The sequence below is a fragment of the Ceratotherium simum genome, chromosome 18, assembly GCF_057802395.1.
Source record: "Ceratotherium simum simum isolate JZ-2026a chromosome 18, ASM5780239v1, whole genome shotgun sequence".
NCBI lineage: Eukaryota > Metazoa > Chordata > Mammalia > Perissodactyla > Rhinocerotidae > Ceratotherium > Ceratotherium simum.
The window spans coordinates 29,395,662-29,419,559 of record NC_141917.1 but is presented as its reverse complement, the minus strand read 5'-3'; the positions used below and the strand labels follow the sequence as shown (position 1 = coordinate 29,419,559).

Genomic DNA, 23,898 nt, shown 5'->3' with positions numbered 1-23,898 from the left:
TATATGCATGCTTATGTTAATTGCAGCATTATTGACAATAGCTAAGACTTAGAAGCAACCCAAGTGTCCATCAATGGATGAGTGGGTAAAGAAAATGTGGTATATTTATACAATGGAATACTACTCAGCCATAAAAAAGACAAAATCATGCCATTTGTCACAACATGGATGGACCTTGAGGGTATTATGATAAGCAAAGTAAGTCAGACAGAGAAATTTCGACAAATACTGTATGATTTCACTCATATGTGGAAGATAAACAAATAAACAAAAACATAGATAAGGAGAACAGATTGGTGGTAACCAGAGGGGAAGGGGTTGGAAGAGGGCAGAAAGGGTAAAGTGGCACATATGTATAGTGACAGATGGAAACTAGCCTTTTGTTGGTGAACACGATGCAGTCTATAAGGAAGTCAAAATACAATGAAATTTATATAATGTTATAAAGCAATGTGACCACAATAAAACAATAAAGAAGTAAAAAAATAAAATAAAAGAGGTCCTCAGAGATATAATCCAGGAATGTAGGTTGATTTCCCTTGAGGATTTGCTTCCAGAGAGTAGAGACAAACTACTCCCACGGAGTAGACACTACTTCCGGGGAGTAGTGTCCCTTGAGCTTGGGACACTGGAAGAGACTTTTAGCAGGTCCCTGGGGAAATGGGGCATGGGGGTGGTGGCGTGAGGTAATTAGATCAGTTAGACTGGAGGAGGAGTACCATAAGTTCTGGAAGGGTCCATGAAACTGAGATAGTTTTGTTCCACTTTGAGGTGGAACTTTCATCAACATGCTTTCCTAAGGTCTCTACCATTTCTGGTTTAGAGTACTTTCTATGTGGGGAATGTGGTGATTACCTGGAAAGAGAGGGGTTAAGGATCAGCTCACTAACCCCTCCTCCCACTGCCCATGGGTAGGAGGGTGAGGGCAGAATATCCAATGGAGCAGGAACCTTGGGAGGAGGGGGCAGAGGGCAAGTGGGGACAGAGAGAAGAGAGACAGGTGGGATCCATCTCTTACCACCTGCCAAGCTCCCAGCCAGCTCTAGCTCCCATACGTCAGTACCTGCACATCTTCTCTCCGAGGGGCACACTGTTCCTTTTGTGTGGAGAAGGGCACTGGGCTCCCAGCACAGGAACTGGCATGGCGAGGCCATGGGTACTTCTTCTCATCTGCTTCCTTCTTCCTGGGCTACTGCTCTCAGAGGCTGCCAAACTCCTACAACTGTCCTTGATGGGTAAGTGCTTGGCCAAAGAATCCAGAGACAGGAGCTCCCGGGCACCCATGACAAGGGACAGGCAAACAGCCCTAGGTCAGAGGGTCATTTCGTATGGTTTTCCAGACTGGGCATGTTTGTTTTCCTGCCTGGAGGATGAAGAGAGAGGTGCTGTTTGTAGAGGCAGAGAAGGGCCTCCGCTGCCACAGAGGTGGAGAAAATAGTTCTGGAGAAAACAGAAATACTCTTTCCTTTCTCTTCTTACTCAAGACAAGCTCCCTATAACACAGGGCTGGGACCAGAAGTTTAAGATCCAGCCCAGTGCAGGAGACCCAGGAGGACTCCTCCAGGGCTCAGACTGGACATTCAGAGTCTTGTCCTAAACTTCTGGGGGGTGCACAGCAGTTGCCAGTAGAGACTGTGGCTAGAGTCTGCAGGCTCTTGGAGGCTGGGACCGAAAGGTTGTCCTGGGGGCAGCAGCACTAATTTTCTGAGGCTGCATGGGAGCTGGGGTGGAGCAGGGAAGATATTTCAATGACAATTAGGAGGGTGGAGTGTTTTTATCCAGGGGAAACCTGGAGAACTGATTGGGGCTAAGGAGAGGACCCTGTACATTCCAGTCTCTAGGTCCCTCTTCCTTTCACTGGTGCTGCTGGAGTGTTTGAAGGACTCATGAACTGTTAATTCTGCATGCTGTGGCCTCCATTTTATTCCCTTTACTTTTGCACCAAAGGGGATGGAAGATGAAAGGGAAAAATAAATCACTACGAGGGGGTCATGATAGGATGAGTTTCCCAAAACTTTATTTCAACCCACAGTGGGCCTCTTAGATCAATTTTAGGTCACTGAGAATCAGAGGATCTTAGAGCTGGAAGGAACTGTAAATCATCTAATTCAGCTCCCAGGATGTTTTCCTCAGAAAGAAACTAAGGGTCAGAGAAGGGAGGTGCCTGTTGCAAGTTCACACTCCCTAATTAGGACCTCCCTAATGGCAGACACCATGAGTTTACTCAGCCTTTCTTAGCCAGGACTATCCTCTCCACAGCTCCCATTCTCACCACTTTTCAGTGAAGAGTTTTATAATCACTCTTTAAGAAACCCTGTAACACCATTTGAAAGCTCTTTAATTTTTTCTTCCTGATTGTTAGTAGCGATGAAGCAAAAGAGCTTCCTCACTTATTGAAAATACACTATTCTCCTGTCTCAGACTCCCAGAGGGAGCAGGTGTGGTTGTGGGGTGCTGGAAGCCCATTCTCTGCCCCAGGATGCACTGGGGATCACCAACACACTCCATGATTGAATGCCTGTCGTCACCCCTTCTTCCTGGCTCCCAGTTCTCATATGGATTAAAGTGTGGGTATGAGATGGAGGTCATTTGTACTTTATACCTCCCTTGTTGCTTCAGACTATGCAAATTTGGGTATAAAAAACAGAAATACCTACACACCATTTCTCTAGTACTACACAACTCTGAATCCCATCTCCAAACTCATGGCATTTCCCCTTAATTTCTCTCCTGATCTGACTTCGTCTGCTGCTGAGACCCTTAGATTCAAGTAAACATCTCATGTTGGAGCAGGGTCTAAGAGAAGACAGTAGTGTAATGGAACTCATGCCTCCACTGACGATGAAGCTTCTCTTTCCTTAAGATCCCAGGATTTTCGTAGGATGGGTGATGTCTCAGTCTTCATACATATAGGATCCTGCAGGCCCACTCCATGGGCCCCACAATTATCCTCAATGTCTTAATTTGATGTTCTGCATAATTCAGCACTCAAGTGAGAAAAGTCCTGCCAAATGCATTTGAATCTCAAGGATTTGCACTTTAAGTGGTGGCTCCATATCCTTATGCTCTAATGGCTGTTTCTTGGATTCCCCTTTAAGCTCCCATATTTCTGGCTCCTACACTAGCATAAATTCCCAAAGAGAAGGATCCTAGAAATAGTTCTGATTGACATTCTATTAAACCCCTTCACACTCACATGCACAGCACTGTGCCAAAATTTCCTCCAGTGTGGTTATTTCTTTAGGACACCATGTCTCCAAATGGCCCCAGCTAAATTGTAGCATGCACCTTAGGACTGGGAACTCCTTAAGGCCTAAGCACCAAGAAGCACATCACATTGACATGGAGACCAGAGTCACAAGAGGGGATCTTTGATGGAGATTTGCTACAGGTCGAGGATTTGGGCCAGCAGGGTCTGGGTGAGTGGGCTAGCGCGTACACAAATGGTTAGGGAGAGAGACTGATGAAGTTTATCTTTCTCTACTCACCATCAACTTTCTGTTTCCCTAACCCTCCTCTTCTGGATTTATCACCCCATCGACCTCAGAACTTCTGTTCTCATCATTACAATAATGAAGTTGTGCATTGTTCGTAGGTGGAAGCCATTATCTATTAATGGATCGGGTGTCTCAGATTCTTCAAGATCACGGTCACAACGTCACCGTGCTTCTCCAGAGCGCGAATTTATGGATATCAGGTATTTTTCTCACTAATTCTTGATTTCTTTACTCTAGGCAAAGAACAGTAATGTCTTTTGCATAGAAAGGTTTTTCAGATACTTTTAAAAATCTATTTGGATTGAAAAAATGAGAAAGGAGTGTGAATGTATGCGTGTGTGTTTATGAAATGTGCTGGAACACTTCTGGGCTCTGTCGACCAGGACTCTACATTCTGTAGTCCCATATTTTCCTCCTTTGCCTGTACTTCTACTCCATCCCAAGCAATCCTCTGCACTTTACTACAGATTATTTTGTAAATGCTTCTTTATAACGTGGCTTGAAAATATGTTGAACGGAAGTCTTCAGCCGTAAATAAGGTTTCTAATAGGCAAGGATCACTTTTCTTTTTCTGTAGCATAGACTAAGTTCTCCTCTTATGACATCTGAAATTGAAGGAAGCTTTCTCAGTGAGTTCCTCATTTATGCAGCTAAGATCAGAATCTATCATTGAGATGATGATGTTTTCTTGTAAAGTCAGTGGCTGCACATGAGTTTGTGCACGGTGATGCTGAGAGTTCCTAATTGAGTCATTGAATCCAAAGAAGTTTAGCTCAAATGAGCTCATGAATCTTATCAACTCTTCTCTGCTGACAGCCAAGGGAATGGCAGGTCAGAGAACTGAAATGATTTGCTCAAGGTCACGTGACAGGCTGATAATGGAATTGGGTCAATTTAGGACTCGGTTGCTCAATCTGAATTATTGTTCAGGCTTTGATTTTTCAAAAGAAAATCCAAGATTAAGCTGCAATTTTGGGAAACAAAATTTTGAGAAATTATAAAACTTGAAGGTGACTTCAGGGTTTGGTTTTATCAGATTGTTTTGAAAATTTTTTTCAGTGAAAATTTCTTTTAAGTTTTTTATTCTGGTAAAATATGCATAACATAAAATTGACCATTTTGATCATTTTTGTGTACAGTTTACTGACTTTAGGTACATTCACATTGTTGTGCAACCATCACCACCATCCATTTCCAGAAGATTTTTGTCATTACAAACTGGAACTCTGTACCCTTTAAACAATAACAGTCCATTATCCCCCAGCCCCGGATAACGACTATTCTTCTTTATTTCTCCAATTATTTGACTATTCTGGATACGTCCTCTAAGTGGAATTGTACAATATTCGTCTTTTTATGTGTGGCTTATTTCACTTAGCATAATGTCTTCAGGCTCATCCAGGTTATAGCTTGTATCAGAATTTGTTTCCCTTTAAAGGTTGAATAACATTCAGTATATGTATATACCACCTTTTATTAATCCATTCATCTGTCACTGGACGTTTGGGTTGATTCCACCTTTTGGGTATTGTGAATATTGCTGCTATGAACACTGGTGTACAAATATCTGCCTAAGTCCCTACTTAAAACCATTTTAATCACCTTCTAGATTAGGTTCTCTATTCTTTACTGAACATCATTTATATACATATCCTTTAGCATCTACCTTGACTGCAGAACTGATTAAACAGCTGTAGTGTATTAATTTTTAATATAATTAGCTTAACTTAAAAGCTTATAATAAAATTTAATTAAACTATTAAATTACATCTGGTCAAATTAAAATTTTAGATTAAAAAATAATTTTGGCAGTTCCCATGTACTTTGAAAAACTACTGAAAACTACAGACTTTCTGCCCCTTTAATAAATAGATGTACACTAACATCTGTAAACAATTCAGGATGTTCATGGATCCCTTCGTTTTATCCATAGGTCCCGCAATTAAGTGTCTAGAATTTCTTTCACATACCCTTTAATGGACATTTCTGAGGCTTTGAAGCAGCATATTCATCCTTCATTCCGTAGTAGAGCCTGGCTAAATGTCTGCCAATAGGAAAACACATGATTGGGTTATGATTTCTGACCTGATGCCCGTTTCAGTGTGTTGAAATATTTGAACCATTCATTAACTCCTCATTTGGACACATTTCCCCATCTTGTTTATTCATTTACAACTTTAATAAATGAATGACATGAGTGGCACTGAAGTAGCAACCATCTCTAATGCTCACATGTACTAATGCTCCAACCAATATCTGGGATCACAAATGTGTTATAGTTAGAGGCCAATAGGATATTGGGGAGCATGATAGACAAAACCTGGACCACCTTGAACAGACTGTTAGTAGAAATGCAGATGTTAAGAACTCAGCTAATGACGACTCATAAGCATGGTAGAGAAAATCTAAGTTGTCTTAGACAATCATCCTAAACAGAATTTTAGTAGCAATGTAGATGTTAAACGCTTCTTGTTGCTGATAGTAAAATGTGAGAGGAAAGAGATAAATTGATGGAAGAACTATTAAACATAATGAAACCAGGACTTCATGATTTTGGGTATTCTGTCTAACCAGACTGCAACACATTCAAAAGTTAAGGGATTCACTGTGAGGAGAGCAATGAATTCGTTTCTCTCATAAAGAAAACGAGAGTTGTGGCTAGATAATGTTTTTGCTACTGCCTCTGAAAGATTAAAGGTCAGAATATTCAGTCTCACTGAAGTTCTTTGAAGATTAGGTTTGTGACTCATGGATCCCTCCAGCCATATCGGCAGATGCAAAAAATAGAGATGAAATTACCCTGTAAAAATCTGTGGAGCAGCCTGTTGTCCAGTGGATTGAATTCCCATGACATACCCAGGAGATCCACAAGGTACTTGAGAACTTTATACCACAATAAAAACTGCCAGTTTGGACTGAAAGAGACAGAAGATGACATGAAGGAAGGCTGTTAGACTCCTAAAAAGTAAGAAAGAGGCTGATAAACCATTCAACTGCAAACACATGGTACGTTTTATAAAGAACAAAGAAGTTGTTGAGCGTCAAGCAGTGAGCCCAGAAGGTAGATCTTCATGCTCATGGGGCTGAGTTTCAAATCACAGAGGATTATTTCCTGTCCTTAAAGCTTAATACTGTTTGCCCAGTTGGATATCAAAATTTTGTAGGACAGGCAACTCATTTTTCGCTTTCATTTTGTTCCATGTAGAGTGATAATGTCAATAACTGGTATTTTATACTTATCCCACTATTGTTTCCTGGGAGCAGATAACTTGTTTCCTAATTTCATAGGTTCACAGGTAGAGAGAAATTTTACTCCTGGAGGGATCATACCCAGACTGTCACTCATACTTGAAAAATTATTTGGATGATATAATTTGGGACTTTTCAGTTGATGATATTTAGATAAGCTTTTGAGCTAAGAGTTGATAGTGTACTGGTTTGAGACTCTTGGCGATGTTGAGATGGAGTGAATGTATTTTCCATGTGCAATGTACATGAGTGATTCAGGTACAGAGAGTGGAACATCAGAGAATGATGATGTCCCTTCAAAGATATCCATGACTTAATCCTTGGAACCAGTGAATATGCTACCTTAAATGGCAAAGGGATTTTGCCAATGTGATTAATGTAAGGATCTTGAGATGAGGAGATTATCTGGATTATGCAGTTGGGCTCGATATAGTTACAAGTGTCCTTCTATCAGAGCAAAGAGGACAGCAGAGTAAGAGAAGGAAATGTGATGATGGATGGAAAAGTCAGAGTGATGTGATTGCCAGCTGGAAGGAGGCCGTGAGCCAAGGAATATAGGCAGCCACTAAAAGCTGGAAAAGGCAAGAAAATAGATTGTCCTCTAGGGCTTCCAGAAGGAATGCAGAACTGCCCACACCTTGCTTTTATCCCAGCAAAACTTTTTGGGCTTCTGATCTCCAGAACTGTAAGATAATAAATTTATGTTGTTGTAAGCCACTAAATTTACAGTAATTTTTTACAGCAGCAATAAAAAACTAATACAGTCATCACAGGTGACAGGAGAATTCCGAGAGGCGCAAGAGAAAGTTGTTAAAACCTCTACAGTAAAGGCAACATTGGGAGGCACTCATTGCAGTGCTTATTGTATTGGAATTTGGACCAATTCTAGAGACTTCAGTTATTGGGATCCCTATTCAAAGTGGGTTGATTTTCAAGTAATAAGCATAAATGGACTTAAGTAAAACATATAAACAAGAAATACATTGTCTCCAGAATGCAAAAAGTCCTAAAATTGTAAGACTCATTGAAATATTGTGGTGCCGTGATGAATAGTTGTTTCTTGACAGTGTCATGGATAGAGAGGACTTAGACTGACCACATAATTCCCAGGAATATAATTGAGGTACTGGGCCTTGAGCTCTGTGTGGGGGCAATGGCACATCCCATGTGTGAGCTCCTTTGTGAATGTTTCCATGTCTTGAATGGGTGTGGCAAATGAATCTCCTTGGAGGAGGATGTCCTCAATGTAATGTCATACCTGTGCTCTTGGAGAAAGTTGGATGCGGTTAAGATCCTGTGGAAAAAGATTGTGACCAATTGTAGGGCTGTTGAAGTACCCCATGGGTAACCAGTTAAAGGTGCATTCTGTCCCTACCAAGGTAAAGGCAAACTACAGTTGAAAACCTGTTGAAATACTTACTGAACAGAACATATTAGCCAAATGTGTGATGGAAATTATTAAGCAGTAAACACTTGGACAGAGTCAGGAATTTCACTAAGATTGGGTATGTGAGTTTTCATGTGTGGGACCATGCATTAATATCTCCCCAATCCCCACACACAGTTAGGTTAGATGTCATGACTGAGGAAGGCACATACACATTAAGAGAGTATGAAAGATTTGTTTCTCAAATAATAAGACATTTTTGGAAGAGCAGGACAGGCTCCAAAGCAACTCTGAAAAATTGTTTTCCAGAGCAGGGAGGGATGTCTAGCTTGAGTTTTTATTGTGGGTAGGGGGTTGCAATGGGGTGACGATTCTCCCTAATTGGCCTGACTTTTATGGTTTGAGGCACCCATTAGGGCCAAAGGAGGGAGCATGGGGACTTTCTTAACAGCTTGGCCAGCTGAGGCACAGAAGTGGGAGTAGGAGACAGGGCTTGAAACCTGTCAACAGTCAAACATCAAAAACAGACTCAGACTTTGTATTACGGGTGGGTAATGGGGGAGAAGCCAAGTTGGTAAGTAAAAGTGCAGAGGACTGCTATTTCCATTAAGCCATTGAGTATGTTTTCCTGAATCACAAAAAAGATTTGGATGTATCACTTTAGATGATGAGAATGAATTTTTCTAAACCAGAAAGAGCAGAGGCTCTGGAATCAAAGAGACCTGTATTTAAATACAATCTCTACCATTTCCTATGTGTGCAACCATCAAGAAATTATCTTAAACTCAGTTACCTTTGTTTTCTCACCTGTAAAGTGAGACCAATAGTTATGCTTTCAGTAACAGCTTTAAATGGAAGCTTCCATCACTTTTAACTGAGAAGCATTCCTGAATGTTTGCATAGTTTTCAGTCCATCTTTTCAGTTTATAAGATTGAATGAGTGAGAAAGCAACCAAACGAAACAAAAATACTTCAAAAGGCAAACATTCCAATAAATATAAAATTATCGCCAGAAACAAATTTTGCTATCATCATGCTAATGTTTATCCATGTTGTGTGAAGTATTTAACATTTTTAACCCATTGGTGTTTTCTTAGGTATGAAAGAGGAAGAAAAATCATACCAAGTTATCACTTGGCTTCCACCTGAAGATCATAACAAAGTATTTTATAATTATTTGGATTTCCATAAGGAAGAAGCTTTGGCTGACAGGTAATTTCTTTTATTACTTCAACAAAAGATTCACTATTTTAGTGACACAAATGAACAGATTTATACGTGTATGCTTGGGCTAAGCATATGAGAAGTGGATGGATGGGTAAATGGATGTATGAGTGGATGGATGGATGGATGGATGAGTGGATGGATGGATAATGGGATAGGTGGTCAAGTAAACAATTATTTCTCACCAAATCATCCAGTCCAGTCACCGAAGATTCTTTCTTACTCTGTACTGTCCCTCTTCTACCATAACCATGAATATATTTGTGTAGAAAGGATTAGTTTTTCTTTCTGGGACCTTGCAATATTTCACTTACAGTCTTTGTCTATAATCTCCCCAACACAGAAGCATAGGTACCTCAACCTCTCACTGTTGATAGGGAAATGAGAGTTACCTTTTTCCACTTATTTTTCCTTTTTCTCATATATATTCATTAATAAAAGAAAGACTTATGAACATTGGCTTTGTAGTGCTTGAACATCTGGCCATGTAAAGTCCTTTTAAAAAGCGTTCAACCTTGGGTCCTGCCCGGTGGCCTAGCTGTTAAGTTTGCGCGTTCTGCTTTGGTGGCCCAGGGTTCATGGGGGTTCGGATTGCAGGCACGGACTGACACACCACTTGTTAAGCCATGCTGTAGCGACATCCCATATAAAGTACAGGAAGATGGGCCCGGATGTTAGCCCGAGGCCAATCTTCCTCAGCAAAAAGAGGAGAATTGGCAATGGATGTTAGCTCAGGGCTAATCTTCCTCACCAAAAAAAAAAAAAAAAAAGCAATCAACCTCATGCAAAGTAAGACATGAAGCCAATTCCTTTTGCTTCGTCTTGAATGGAAAGGAATACATAAGTCCTTAACCTTAGACATAAAAGTGGAAAGACAGAAATCTGTGTCTATCTTGGTTAATTAAAGTGGCCTTATCCCTTCCTTTTACCTTGAAAATTCTACCTACTAGTCAAGGTCCTGCTCAGATATGACTTTTTACATAAAGCCTTCTTTCCTCACTCAAATTAGAAGATCCCAGTCCTTCCAATACAGGTCTGATCTAACCCACTCATTTGACACTTACTGTTACTGTATATGATTTTGCATTGTTCGTTATATATTTTAAGTATATGTTTTGTCTCTTCTTCCCTAATTTAATATTTTTGAGGACAGGTATAGGTAACTATGCATTCTTGAAATTTTTTCTATTTATTAGTTAAATTATAAATGTGATTAAAGAACTATATTCTAGGAATTTTATAGTGTTACTGAAATTATCTAAAATATTTGGCAACCACTCCTTTGATAGGTGAAATATTTAAAAATACACAGCAGAGGAGGATTTCAGCCAGTCACTTCTATTGCGTGATTTGAAGTTGATCCTAAAGATCAGACAGAAGTTTGCATATTGCTAATGAGTTCTCAGCCTATTAGCCTTCTCTATCTGAGGTGTGATATTGCAGTGGTATACAAATAAAAGTTTCCTAGGGTTTTGATTCTCTTGGCCCTCCATGCAGCCACCAGGCCCCTGACGTCTTGAGCCCTTGCACTGTTATCTCTGGTATCTTAAAGTGCAGATGGGCATCCTCATCTATTTCCCCATATGTTGTACTAACTGGAAACAGATTCATATTCTACACAGGCAGTGATGGGAAAGCCTTGCGAGAAGTTGGTCCCTGGAATAATCCCATAAGAGTCTTAATTACATGTCAGTAAGCTTTGCCAATATCTTCTTTGGATACTTCAGCCTTTATTGAAGTGGAAAGGCTAATAATGTGTTTAACAACCAGGCTTTTTTTTTTTTTTAGATTGATTAACCCATGGGCATAGAAAGGTGGAAGTCCTATTTTTAGCTGAGATTATGAGTGTTAATACGATCAAAGTGTCCCTTAGGTGAGGTGATCTGTCACATGCAGAATACACAGCGATTTTTTAAAAAAACCTATATGTCAATATTTTGGGTACTGTGTCATCAAGAAAATCTCAGTTTGGCTGATTAAACAAGAAAATCACTTATAAAAAGTCAGTATGTAAATGAAAGTTAAGGAGAACATCCCAGAATTTATCAAGTAGAAAGAGATCTATGAGGTCACCCATGGTCATAGAAGGCTCTCAGAGTAGAAAGCCGACAGTGGGAATTTGATTTTAGTTAAGGTAATTCTACTGCACCCACGGATTTCAAGAATTGAGAGACCCAAGATAAATTTTCTAATGAACTGGCTTAGAGAGTGCTTGGGATGTGGATCAGAGAGGAGAGGGGAGAGGAGGAAGGAAAGACTCTCAGGAACAGAACATCTGCCAGCATGACTGAGAAGAAGGTATTAATGGACATGGTGGAATAGGATGCTGCTGCTAGGTGTGGTCCTGCTTACCTGGAAAATTCCCTTGTAGCCCAAGATTCTTTTATGTATTGTGAAATTAACACTTCCAGTGAATATTTATCATTTATTTTCTTTCTCTCAGAGACAAATTTGAAAACTTTTTAAAATTCATGGAACTGCTGGGACTTCAGTGCAGTCATTTACTAAAGAGAAATGATATCTTGGATTCCTTAAAGAGTGAGAACTTCGACCTGATAATTCTTGAAGGATTTGACTCGTGTTCTCTTCTGATTACTGAGAAGCTTGGGAAGCCATTTGTGTCCATTATTTCCACCACATTTGGCTATCTGGACATTGGGCTACCAAGCCCCTTGTCTTATGTGCCTGTATTCTATTCCATGCTAACTGACCACATGGACTTCTGGGACAGAGTGAGGAACTTCCTGATGTTTTTTGTTTACTCCATTAAGCAATGGCAAATCCATTCCACATTTGACGACACCATCAAGGAGCATTTTCCCAAAGGATCTAGGCCAGTTTTGTCTCATCTTCTAAAGAAAGCAGAGTTGTCATTTGTTAACTCTGACTTTGCCTTTGATTTTGCTCGACCTCTCCTTCCCAACACTGTGTATGTTGGAGGCTTAATGGCCAAACCTGTTAAAGCAGTACCACAAGTAAGTAAAACCTTAGCTGTCAATATGGACTTCATGCAGAGGTCTTCAGTGCAGAGCTGGTGGCTGCCCTTGCCAGCGGTATTGTGGGAGTGAGGTAGGGTTAGGCAAGTGAGGCAGCTAAGGCACACATTTTAAGGAAGCACTCACTTTCAGGGTCATGCAAGTAGAGTGATAGGACTTGCACATCCCTGAGATTGAGGACTTCCTTAAATGGTACACTCAGGATCATCTCTTGCCTCACCCTAATCCTGGCCCTAGTGGAATAAGACTTTTCATAAGTTGGTATTTTCATTTGCATTTTGTATGATCATATGTACACTAAGTATGCAGTAAGCCTCCATCACATGTCACATGCAAGAATTATTAAGGTGGTGAGTTACTCACAATGAAACACACACAACTGTGGGACAAGGTGTAACCAAGGCAGGACTGCATGGCACTGACAAAAGGCATTTTCTCCAGTATCCCCAGGCTGTAGGGCTGGTTCCTAACTCCACCTAGACCTCCCGATTGGTTGATCTGGGGTGAAGCCTGGGCATTGTAAGTTGTAAAAGCTGCCTAGGCGTTTTGAATGCGTAGACTCAGAACCACTGCTAGAAGTTTTCAAAATGGAGGGAACCTGAGATTTGTTGACTGTCTGTTGTCTATCAACACAGGGTTGCAATTTATGGAATTTACCTTACATGCATATATATATATATATTACCACCCAGAGGGAAGTATGATGATCTCCATTTGTATAAATAAAAGACAGAGGCACAGGTGGTGAAAGTGACTTTCCTGCCATCATTCATTTCAGGAATGAAATGATTGACACCAGGAAGTGTCCTGATTTCTCCTGGGTCTTCCAGACACCGATGTGCCTACCCTTCCTCTACTGACCTTGCATTGTGCAGTCAGGAAGAAGCAGAGAATGATGCATGGGTTAGATGGTCTGTGAGTTGGTGGCAGGATTTCTTAGGAATGATCTGGGAGGGAAGGCATTTCAGATGAGGAGAACAGGGAGCCCCAAGTGTGGAGGTGGAAGTGAGATGGCCATGACTCTGGGTTCCCTTGGTGACTCTGTCTAGACTAGAAAGTGGAAGATTCAATTCACAAATATAACCTGGGCTGATTACAGGAAGTCTTATCCAGGAGGGTCACTCAGGCCTTGTCCATAGGGCTGGGGAGGGAATTGCTAAGCAGGAGTATAATTGGAGTAAGGGTCACAATGGCTGTGAGATAACAGAGGCAATTAAACAATTTCTTTGTATTTCCAATTTCTATATAATGGTTTTCTGTCGCTTTTGTAATTATAAAAGGCTGTTTTAAAGTGGTCCTTAGAGATGGTAACTCAGGCAATGTTATGATGGATAGAATCAACCCAGTAGGATGAGGGTTAGGGATTGAGAAGGAGCCAAAGAAATGCAGAGAGAGTCAGGATCCTAAGAAATTTTGGAAGTCAAAATTGACAAAACTGTGCTAAAGCCTCAATTACATTAGGTCACAACTCTTCTTAAGAACTTCCTGTGAGACTTTAAAAATAAGGTGCCCAGGTTTGGAGTTTTGACTGAGCATTGTCATTTTTAAGAATATCCCCATGTAGGTATACTTTGCAGTCATGTGGGTGACCCACTGAGGTAGGAGATGGACTACAAAGATCGGTGGCTGAGAATATCATGGAATGTCAGAGCAAAGCCCACTACATGGTGCATTGGGTGTGGTGGCCAGGTGCCTTCCCTATTCTGCCTCCACTTCTTATGCCAGAGTCCTTCTCTCAGCTTCTCCTCTCCGCTCTCCAGAAGCTGTAACTCCTCTGCTGGACCCTGATCCCCACTGGAATTCTACCTTACACTACCACCTCTGTTCTGGCTTTGGATAAAACACAAGTGACCATGTCTCCATGCACAATGAGTAGAGAGTCTGGAATGGCTCTGCTACTAGAGTCAGGGTATCAAAGTGGAAAGATGTTCCCACCAACACCCCAGGCATGAGCACAATGTAGAGGGTGCTCCTAGGGGTATGATTATAGTTTCAGGATGGTGAACTCTAGGAGTGACAGGAAAGTATGTTCAATAAATAGCTGACTTTCATTTCATGGCTATCCCGGCTTTCATGGCCAACTTTGTTCACCTCCTTTGCTTTCTTACCTCTCTCCAGGAATTTGAGAATTTCATTGCCCAGTTTGGAGACTCTGGCTTTGTCCTTGTGACCCTGGGCTCCATGGTGAGCAGCTATTCATCCCAGGAGCTTCTCAAGGAGATGAACGGTGCCTTTTCTCATCTCCCTCAAGGGGTTATATGGAGATATGAATGTTCTCACTGGCCCAAAGACATCAAATTGGCAGCAAATGTGAAAATTGCGGACTGGCTTCCTCAGAGTGACCTCCTGGGTAAGGACTACCCAAGTCTGCCTCCCTCATCTTATTTAAATGTTTTTAGGGCTCATCAGGGCTCTGACCTCTAGTTGGGCAATCCCATAATCATGAGAAGGAGCTTCTGCTAGCTAAAGGTAAGTCTCCAGAGGGCAAGAATGGGGCAGCCAGCTAGAGGTCTTGGGGAATCAGGCCATACTTGCAATGAGATCAGATGCGAAAGCAGTCATCTCCCCTTCAATCCTTTCTGTCCCAAGCTGGATGTCAGTAGCCGTAAAAGTCACATTGACCTACTGCTTTGGTCTTGAACAAAGTCACCCAAACACAATCCTAAATAACCTTTTGAAATCTGAGAACAAACACCAGGGGCAGGTTGCCACTGTGTTTAGTCTCTTCAAGAGCACCTGTTCACCTAAGTGCCCTTACACAGACATCCACACCCACACCCACACCCACACCACACACACACACAGATACCTTCTCCTTAGGTGCTAAGGTCTGAGTGACTCATACCTTCACAACATTGATGCCCACAGCGTCTTTAGAATGTGCCAAAATACCTGAGTGCCAAGCTGAACAACCTCATAGTCAGTTATTTGGTCCATTGAGTTTCCGGTACCAGAGAGTCCCCTCACTCTCCAACAGGTTTGCTCTGTGCCCCCCGATGCTTCTAAGAGACTCCTCACTGCCATAGCTGCTGGCTGGATCAGAGGCTGTTAACGAAGATGATGACTCAAAATCATCAGGGGAAATTAAGAAACAGATTCCTGAGTCTACTTCTGCAAATGTATTTCATTAAGTCTGGGGCAGGGCACATAATTCTCATTTGAAAGGTGACACAAGGAGATTATGATACACATCCCAGTTGAGTGGCACAAGCTGAGATGAACTCTTCATTATCAACAATCATTAGTTAGCTTTAAATAAGGGTGGCATGGAAACTCTGAACTAGAAATATTGAGTTGTAGGATGTAGTCTCTGCTTTCAATGATGTTTTCATATATTTGAGGAGACACACATACAGTGTACTTTTATGAGTGCCATATGAGTTGTGATGTCAATGAGTGTGTTAGGAATTCAGAGAAGAAGGAAATTAGTTGGCAGGTGGGAAAGGCTTGCTCAAAACAAAGAGGGAGACAGAGACAAAGAAAGAGACACAGGGAGACATACAAAAAAGCAAAAATGAGAGAAGTAAAGAAAGGCACTGGAATGATAGAGACAAGAATGGATGGATGGATGGATGGATGGGTGGGTGGATGGATGGAGATATATGCCTTGCTTAGCACTATTCCCTACAGTATTCCCTAGATTCTTGTTTTTAGCTGGGTTCCGACTGTGGCAAGGAGTCTCTGTACAAAGGCAATGCTTGGAATTCTGAATGTTGGAGCATGCACCTTGAATTTGCCCCAAGCAAAATTATTTTTACAGTTCTTCCAACACACTTTGAGAATCCATAATTATTTTCTTCTGCCCTCCTACTTTACCTGATATCCAGAAACTTTTCATCCCAAAATGTTCTGCTCTCTTTCTTATTTGCAACAGCTCACCATAACATCCGTCTCTTTGTCACTCATGGTGGGATAAATAGCATCATGGAGGCCATCCAACATGGCGTGCCCATGGTGGGGATTCCCATCTTTGGAGACCAGCCTGAAAACCTGCTCCGAGTAGAAGCCAAAAAGTTTGGTGTCTTTATCCAGTTAAAACAGATCAAGGCTGAGACACTGGCTCTGAAGATGAAGCAAGTCATAGAAGACAAGAGGTATGTGGGTCTCTGGGCTTGTGGTCACATAGGGTGAATGAAGACATCAAACAAGAAGGGCACCGTGTGGGTCTTTTTTGCATTAAAAACTGCAACTTCCAGGATATGGAATAATATGTGTGTGATGCTAACAGCTGACCTGAGTCCTCTCTGAGCAAGACTAGACAATTTAGGTTAGATGCTCAGAATAATTTTCTACTTTATGGGTTGTGAGGAAACCAACAAACTTACACAGGTCTCTTTGAGAGGTCTTATATTTTGGTTGCTTTTAGTAGAATTCCAACTGAGTAGGAGGTTGCCTTTCCATCTCCAATATGTCACACTGCTCCCTACCTCATGACCTTTGCCTGAGCTGCTGCCTAAAACACTCCTTCCTGTCTCTTCACAGGGCTGTCTCCTTCTTCCCATTTGAGCCTCATCTCCGCTGTTGTTTCCTTAGAGAAGACATCTTTGTTTGTCATTCGTAACTAGAGTCATGTCTCACCCACTCCAATCATTGTTTCCTTCTTAACATTTCTCAGGATCTCTAATTACTCCATTTCTTTAGATTTTAATTTATTGTCTGTCCCGCAATAGTAGAAAGTAGAGAGTAAGCTCCCCCAGGACAGTAGTCTGTGTCTCTTGTTTTCCATGATGTTCCCAGGGCCTAGCACAGGGCCTACTACAAAGTAAATCTGAAGGAATTTCTGTTAAGTGAATCAATAAAAGGGCCCATAGATCTCTTAGGTTACTTCCCATTGAGCACAAAGATCTGTTGTGAAGAGAAAAATATATATTTTTTTTCTTATAACTAAGAAGGACTGAGTAACCTGGAGTTTCAAGGGCACAAACCTGAATTAGACCTCAAGACCTAACAGACGCCTTGCACATAAGAGCCCTGTAAGCAGTTCTTGTTAGATGGCTGAAAAACAGACACAGCTTGTGATTCTTAGCCCTAGAAAAGGTGTTAAGCCCTAGGGGTCAGAAAAGTCAGAAATTTTAATATATATTTGGTATCTTATGTGTTGCAAATGTTCACTTTCTGAAGAATGGGTTTCTAACTTTCATTGGATTTTCAGAGGCCTAGATGCAAAATGACCATGAACAATTGGCCACCGTTATTGGGAGTCATTTGGGCTAAGATGGTCCCCAGACATCATGGATCAGGGCTGGCTTCATAACCTGTGAGGCCTGGGCAAGTGGAGCCCCTTCTTATACAGTTGAAATATTTCAATGAGGTGAGAGCAGAGAATTAAATCAATCACAGGACCCGTGTAAGTGTGAGGCCCTGTGCAAACATGCAGGCGGCAGCCCATGGAGCCAGTGCTGGTCAACACGATGCTCTGAAGGCCAGGAACGTGCAGGTGTCCTCCTGGGTGCAGTCTCCAGAGTCATATCTGTCACTTTTTCCAGACACCACGACAAAGTAGGTGTGCGTGCACTCTCTCTCTCTCTGTATTTAAATTACATCATGTATAATTTTCTATAGTATATCATAAACCTCCTTGGGGTAGCGAGTAATCCTTAAAGACTTAGTCACTCTTTTGTAGCTTAGTTTGCACTAAGCATGGATGGCTGCATGTAGGCACCAGTTGGAACTTTACAAGGGGACCCAGCTAGACAGTGGCAAGGCCAGGCTGACAACTTTTCCTTGAAATGGAGTCTTTTGTGCATATGGTGGAAAGTGCCTTGCGTGTGATACAAGGTTTCCAAGGCTTCTGAGGCCACAAGAGTCATGCCCTGCCTCTGTCTCTGCCAACAGGTACAAATCTGCAGCATTGGCCGCCAGCATCATCAAGGGCTCCCATCCTCTGACCCCTGCCCAGCGGCTGGTGGGCTGGATCGACCACATCCTCCAGACAGGGGGTGCTGCACACCTCAAACCCCACGCCTTCCAGCAGCCGTGGCATGAACAGTACCTGCTCGACGTCTTCTTGTTCCTGCTCGTGGTCACCGTGGGCACCGTGTGGCTCTGTGGGAAGCTGCTGGGTGTGGTGGTCAGGTGGTTGTGTGGAGCCAGGAAGCTGAAGAAGGCCTGACGCCAAGAGCAGACTTGCGGAGCTTTATTTGCGGGGGTGGGGGGTGGTTACCATTTCTTTGGAGCCCCCCACCGGTACTGGCAATCCTTGTTCTCCACATCATATCTACTTGCTAATTTTGCAACATATTCCTGCTCACTCACTTCTTCCTATGATCAGATTTCTTTACTCAGCTTTTGTGGCCTTCTTTGTGTGCCAGTCAGCAAGGGATGTTGTGTGATTCTGTCCCTGGGTCATTTAGACCATTGACCCTCAGATTTTAAGCCTTCAAGCCCACCTTCTTTATCATGCCTGAGCCTGAACCACTCCAGCCTCCAGGGCCAGTGTCTTCTGAGCCTCTTTCCCTTACTCTTGCCTCCACCACTTGTCGTGGAATAACACCTAAGATGGGTGCTTTCATAATTCTTTCATTTCCCGTTTGCTTCACCTGCAGACTCTTGTCAAAGTTCAGGAAGCCTGTCCTGCACATGAGTCTTCAGGGCTGGAATTATCCTTGCAGGACCGTGTCTGACTCATTCCTTGGTTCCCACAGAGACCACTTTCTTTTCTGATCAGGCATGGAGCTTGCAGTTTGGTCATGGGCTCAAGTGGCCTTGGTCTCCACGTTTCATAGTAGTAAGCTGTCTTTCAATTTTCCCACTAAAAACATCAAGTCAAGAGGGGCCTGGCCCTGTGGCATAGTGGTTAAGTTTAGTGCGCTCCACTTTGTGGGTCTGGATTCTGTTCCCAGGTGCGAGCCTACACCACTTGTGGGCCGCCATACTGTGGCGGCAACCCACATACAAAATAGAGGAAGTTTGGCACAGATGTTAGCTCAAGGCGAATTTTCCTTAAGCAAAAAAAAAATAAAAGACAAAGATTGGCAATAGATGTTAGCTCAGGGTGACTCTTCCTCAACAAAAAGAAAAAGTCATGAGAAAGGAGGTCGTTTCTTCTTAAACTAAGTGTGTTGTTGTGTCTCTTGAGGTTGAGCCTTTACTTATGTGACATATTCTTGGGAATTGCATCCACTTGATAGTAATAGAGACCAGAAAAAAGTGGCTATGACAGCTTAGGGTTTTCTTCTTTTTCCTCTTTTTTTCTCATGTAAAAGAGATGTGTAGGAATGCAGGCAGTCCAGGAGTAGTATGGTGGCTCCATGATATATTCAATAATGCAGATCTATTGTTTGACTGATCTGCCTTCCTTAGTAGGTGGCTTTCATCCTCAAGGTCGCCCTGGATTTTCAGGATGGATAATAGCAGGAAACTAGAGCCTTGGCCACATTTGGAGGGCATGCAGGGAGGGGCAGGATTGGATGTTTTGTTCCACCTGTGACCCTGTGACTCAGTGTCCTCAGGGACAGTCTTAAACCAACAGTGACCATCTGTGGGTGGAAAGCAGACCTTTCAGAGTGGTGAACATGCAAAATAGGAACAGTAGTCCTTTAATATTCTGAAGTGTGTTATGCTTTCCTAATTCTTTCATCTCCTTTCTGCCGTGTAGTGAGGTAGATGTGTCTATTCAGCCCAACCCAAAGAAGCAGGTGCCAGCAGAGGCAACCACACATGTAAGAGGGAGCCCTTGTGCAAATGGAGACAACAGCAGCAAAACCTGTTGTCTCCTCCAACCCAGGCACAAGGCTTGGGGAGTGGAGATGGGCTGGTTTTAGGCCCCACTGGTCCCTCTTGTGGGCACGTCCTTGCAATGAATAACCTGCCCTACCACATGGTGGTCCTACCAGGTAGACCCATCCCACCCAGGGAGATTCCATGCCCACACATGCAGAGGACAGTTTGATCAGCTAGGGAATTCTCTTGGGATATTTTGTTTTAGGGGCATTTTTTGCCCCTAAGACCTAAGGAGGCTCCTTTCTCTATGCTAGCCTTTAAATTAGTTAATCATTTAATTTTTTTTAAGTATTCAAATGAAATATTCAGAACTTTAGAGACACACATCTGTCAAATTGAATTTTCTACAAATTTCTTGAAATTTCATCTCAAGATAACAGTAAGTAATAATCAGATAACACTTGCACTAGTGATTCAGTCCTCTGGGTTTGTTTTTTGTTTTTTCCTGATGAAAAGTCCAAGATGAATTTTGACAGATCTCCTTTTGTTAGGGCAAAAGCAAAGCAAAGAAGTTTCCACAAAGCAGGATGGAGGCCCCTCCATTGTCTGTAGATGAGATCCTTGAGAAGGATGGAAGCCAGTGACCCCTCTTCCTTTCTCAATTGTGGTATTTAGAGCTTTGCCCACTACAGAGATTTTACAAATGAGCAAGCCTACAAAATATGCCAGAGAAGAGAGTTCCAGACATAAAGACCAAATAATAGTTTATTTTATTTCACTCCTTCTACTTATTAAAATCTCTCTCCTGGAAGGTTATTGAGCTAGACTTTTTGTTCCATATTCCTTTAGTGACCATTTATGAACTTCATATTGTCTCAGATGAAAGATATTGTCATTTGAAATCAATTAGCCACCAGTAACAGAAAGCCTCAGTGGAGGGGCTTAAGTCAGTGGCCTTCAATCTGGGCTCTCTGTACCTTAGTGTGTGCATGAAGACTTCTCCAGGGCTGCAGGGTACAGAGGATTTGGAGGTGATAATTCTCACACCTGTGTGTACTCTAGTTTCCTAACTCTGGTCTGCCTAACAATGCGCTGTGTTTGGGTGATAGAGTATCTTTCCTGCTACACTTTTCACAATTTCCTGACTCATATTACAAAGAAATGCACACCTTTCACCCATCCCTATTCTCACTGTGGTGCGTTGCCCCAGGGTGGAAAAACAGGAATACCAAATGGACAGTTTGAAATCTAATGACTGGGCAAGAAACACTTTGTCATTAAAGTGACTTACAATTCTTTATTTTTAACAAAATTCAAGGATGAACTGTGATTTTCAGCTGTTAAGCAATTAAAAATAACTTTGATGATGGATTTCTATGAGATTTTTGGCACAGTATTCTGAAGGTGTTCAAAGAATGGAGGAGCGTTATTTTCAAGATGATCATAACAAAACTCCTACTATTCATGTTACTTATTGATGTGAATAATTTTTTCAGTGTTTCCATAACTAAGAGATATTGATATAAACCTGTCTCATTCCAGAAGCAGATAATGTTTATCTACAGACACATGAATTAATTTTAAATAAATTGAGGTGCCAGCCCAGATGTGTAGCGGTCAGTTCAGTGTTCAGTTTTGGCGGCCCAGGGTTCGCCGATTGGGATCCTGGGCGTGGACCTATGTACCACTCATCAAGTTATGCTGAGGTGGTGTCCCATATAGAAGAACTAGAAGGACCTACAAGTAGGACATACTACAATGTACTGGGGCTTTGGGGAGAAAAAAGAAAAAATAAAGAGGAAGATTGGCAACTGATATTAGCTCAGGGCAAATCTTCTTAAAAAAAAACAAAACAAAACAAGAGAGAGAATCAAGAGCAAATAAAATGATTATCTTAAAAAATTTTAAGTGAATTAAAAAACAGCCCCTTATCTCATTATGAGATATGTATTTTATGTTCAGTAATTGTTAATCAAATTTGAAGTATGTTTATGTTGCTTTGCCTCATTTAATGCAATTATTAAAACTTAGAATGGTAACTTGGTAAAAATATTCAACTCTTAGAGCTTTATTGTTATAGGAAATAGAAATATTAATTTGAATTTGAATACATATTATTGATGCTTAAGGTTAAATAGAATACTCAATACAATTCTTTCAAGGATAAACACATACAGAGTAGAATTAAATTCTGTGGGGAAAGTGAACAGAAATAACAATTCAAGAAGAAATGGAATGATGAAATATTTCCAATTGATAATGAGGCACTTATCTCTGTCAAGAATGGACGATGGTGAGTATCCAACTGCTGACACATTTACAACCACTGCATCAATTGAACAATGATGTAACTGTTCACTTTAAAAGCACAACATTTACAGTGCACCAGAAATGGCATCCTGCTCAATTATTTAACTTATGATGAGAAATTTTAGATGTCCATTTAAAAATGTATTCTTTCAAAGAATTGTTATTGTTAGGTATAGTTGAGAAAAAAATTCTGAAAATCACAATTTTTTTTGTCATTGGCTTACACAAAATGAGAGTTATTTTTCCTACATAAAAAGTAGATGGGAAATAGGCAACTGATCAATATGTCTACAATGTCAAGAAGAATCTTTACAATTCTTGCCCATTAATTCCTGGTGGCAAGTTGGCTGCCCAGCTCCAGATATCATGTCCGCGTTCCAGGAAGGACAAAAAAGCCGAAAGGGCAATATGAGCTTCATATATCACTTTGATCAAGAGAGTAAGAGTTTTCACAGAATTACATTCCCCTCTCCTCCCAGCCATGAGACTTCTGTCCTCATTGCCCAGAATTCTGTCGCCTGGCTACTCAAGCCTGCAAGGAAAGCTGGGAAAATCTCTGCACTGGCAGTTGGGGAGGACAAACAGAGCTGCAAGTGGGTTCAGATTATGCAACCTGTAGTGTCAGAAGCAGATGGAAAATGGGTAAAAAACCCTCCACAATGCTTGACCCATCAAAGCAGAATTTTCTGGGTTCTGATGTTTTGTCCTGGTCTATATTGATACACCAAATCAGCCAGCAATCTTGGACATAACGGAAAATCAAAACCTTTGTCTTCTGGTTACAGTCTCTTGCTGGGCCTGAGGAAGCACTTGGCCCAGAGTTGCCCTCAATGACTTTCTAAGTGCAATGTGGACCACAGGCAGAGAGAGGGAGGGGATGATCTCCATCATGGAGCCCCAGCCGTCGATTCCTGTGCAGATGAGAAGGCGGAACGGAATTGTGGCCGTTGATTCAAAGCACAGCACAGAGAGGGCTGGGTGCTGTCTCTCAAGGGACTATTGCTACAGCCTTAAGTGGTATAAGAAGGGTGAAAGTCATCCTATTTAGAGTTCTATTGAAAATGTGATTTGCAAATGGATTCTCATTTTATTCAGCATGGCTCTGAAATCTGTGCAAAAGACTAGTGACCAGGGGGTAAGTATCAACATCAGAATGTCCCCACATGTGTGGCAGAATAGGATCTTTAGACTTATTGATAGGCGCTAGAATCAACCTGAGCACTCATGCATATGGTGCCCTTAATAAGCCTACCCCACTCTTTGTCAACCCCCTCCTCTTGTCTGTCATTAAAGTTCATAAAATGCTGGAGTAGGTGTCAGGATGGAGGAAATGGAGCATGCCACAGGGCCTTTTCTCCCTGTATGGCCCTCACAAACTACATGTACATCGATGCCATACACAGTATAAAGATCAACAAAAAGATCAAATAAAGCCCACATCCTCCCATAAGTAGAAAGCTCAATATCAGAGTTATCATCAAAATTATCATCAGAGTTATCTCCTGAACTCCTGCTACAAAGTTTTGTGGAGAGCTAGTGAGTCCAGAAAAATAGTCCAGAAAAGAGAAAAGGG

General features: G+C 41.7%; 1 protein-coding gene across 3 annotated transcripts; it reads left to right on the top strand.

Annotated features, from left to right (window-relative positions):
• Window positions 1-1,071: 1,071 nt before the first annotated feature.
• On the top strand, window positions 1,072-18,494 carry LOC101402768 (UDP-glycosyltransferase 3A1-like). Of its 3 annotated transcripts, XM_087443024.1 has the most exons (8): window positions 1,072-1,235; window positions 3,596-3,697; window positions 7,011-7,013; window positions 9,240-9,345; window positions 11,801-12,332; window positions 14,472-14,703; window positions 16,228-16,447; window positions 18,189-18,494. In XM_087443024.1, the coding sequence occupies exons 1-8, from the start codon at window positions 1,142-1,144 to the stop codon at window positions 18,463-18,465; spliced, it is 1,566 nt and encodes a 521-aa protein (XP_087299150.1). In that variant the 5' UTR covers window positions 1,072-1,141; the 3' UTR covers window positions 18,466-18,494. The 3 variants fall into 3 exon arrangements, with proteins under 3 accessions (XP_087299150.1, XP_004422787.2, XP_087299151.1); XM_004422730.3 differs by lacking the exon at window positions 7,011-7,013 and having other exon boundaries at window positions 9,231-9,345; XM_087443025.1 differs by lacking the exons at window positions 3,596-3,697; window positions 7,011-7,013 and having other exon boundaries at window positions 9,231-9,345.
• Window positions 18,495-23,898: the final 5,404 nt, after the last annotated feature.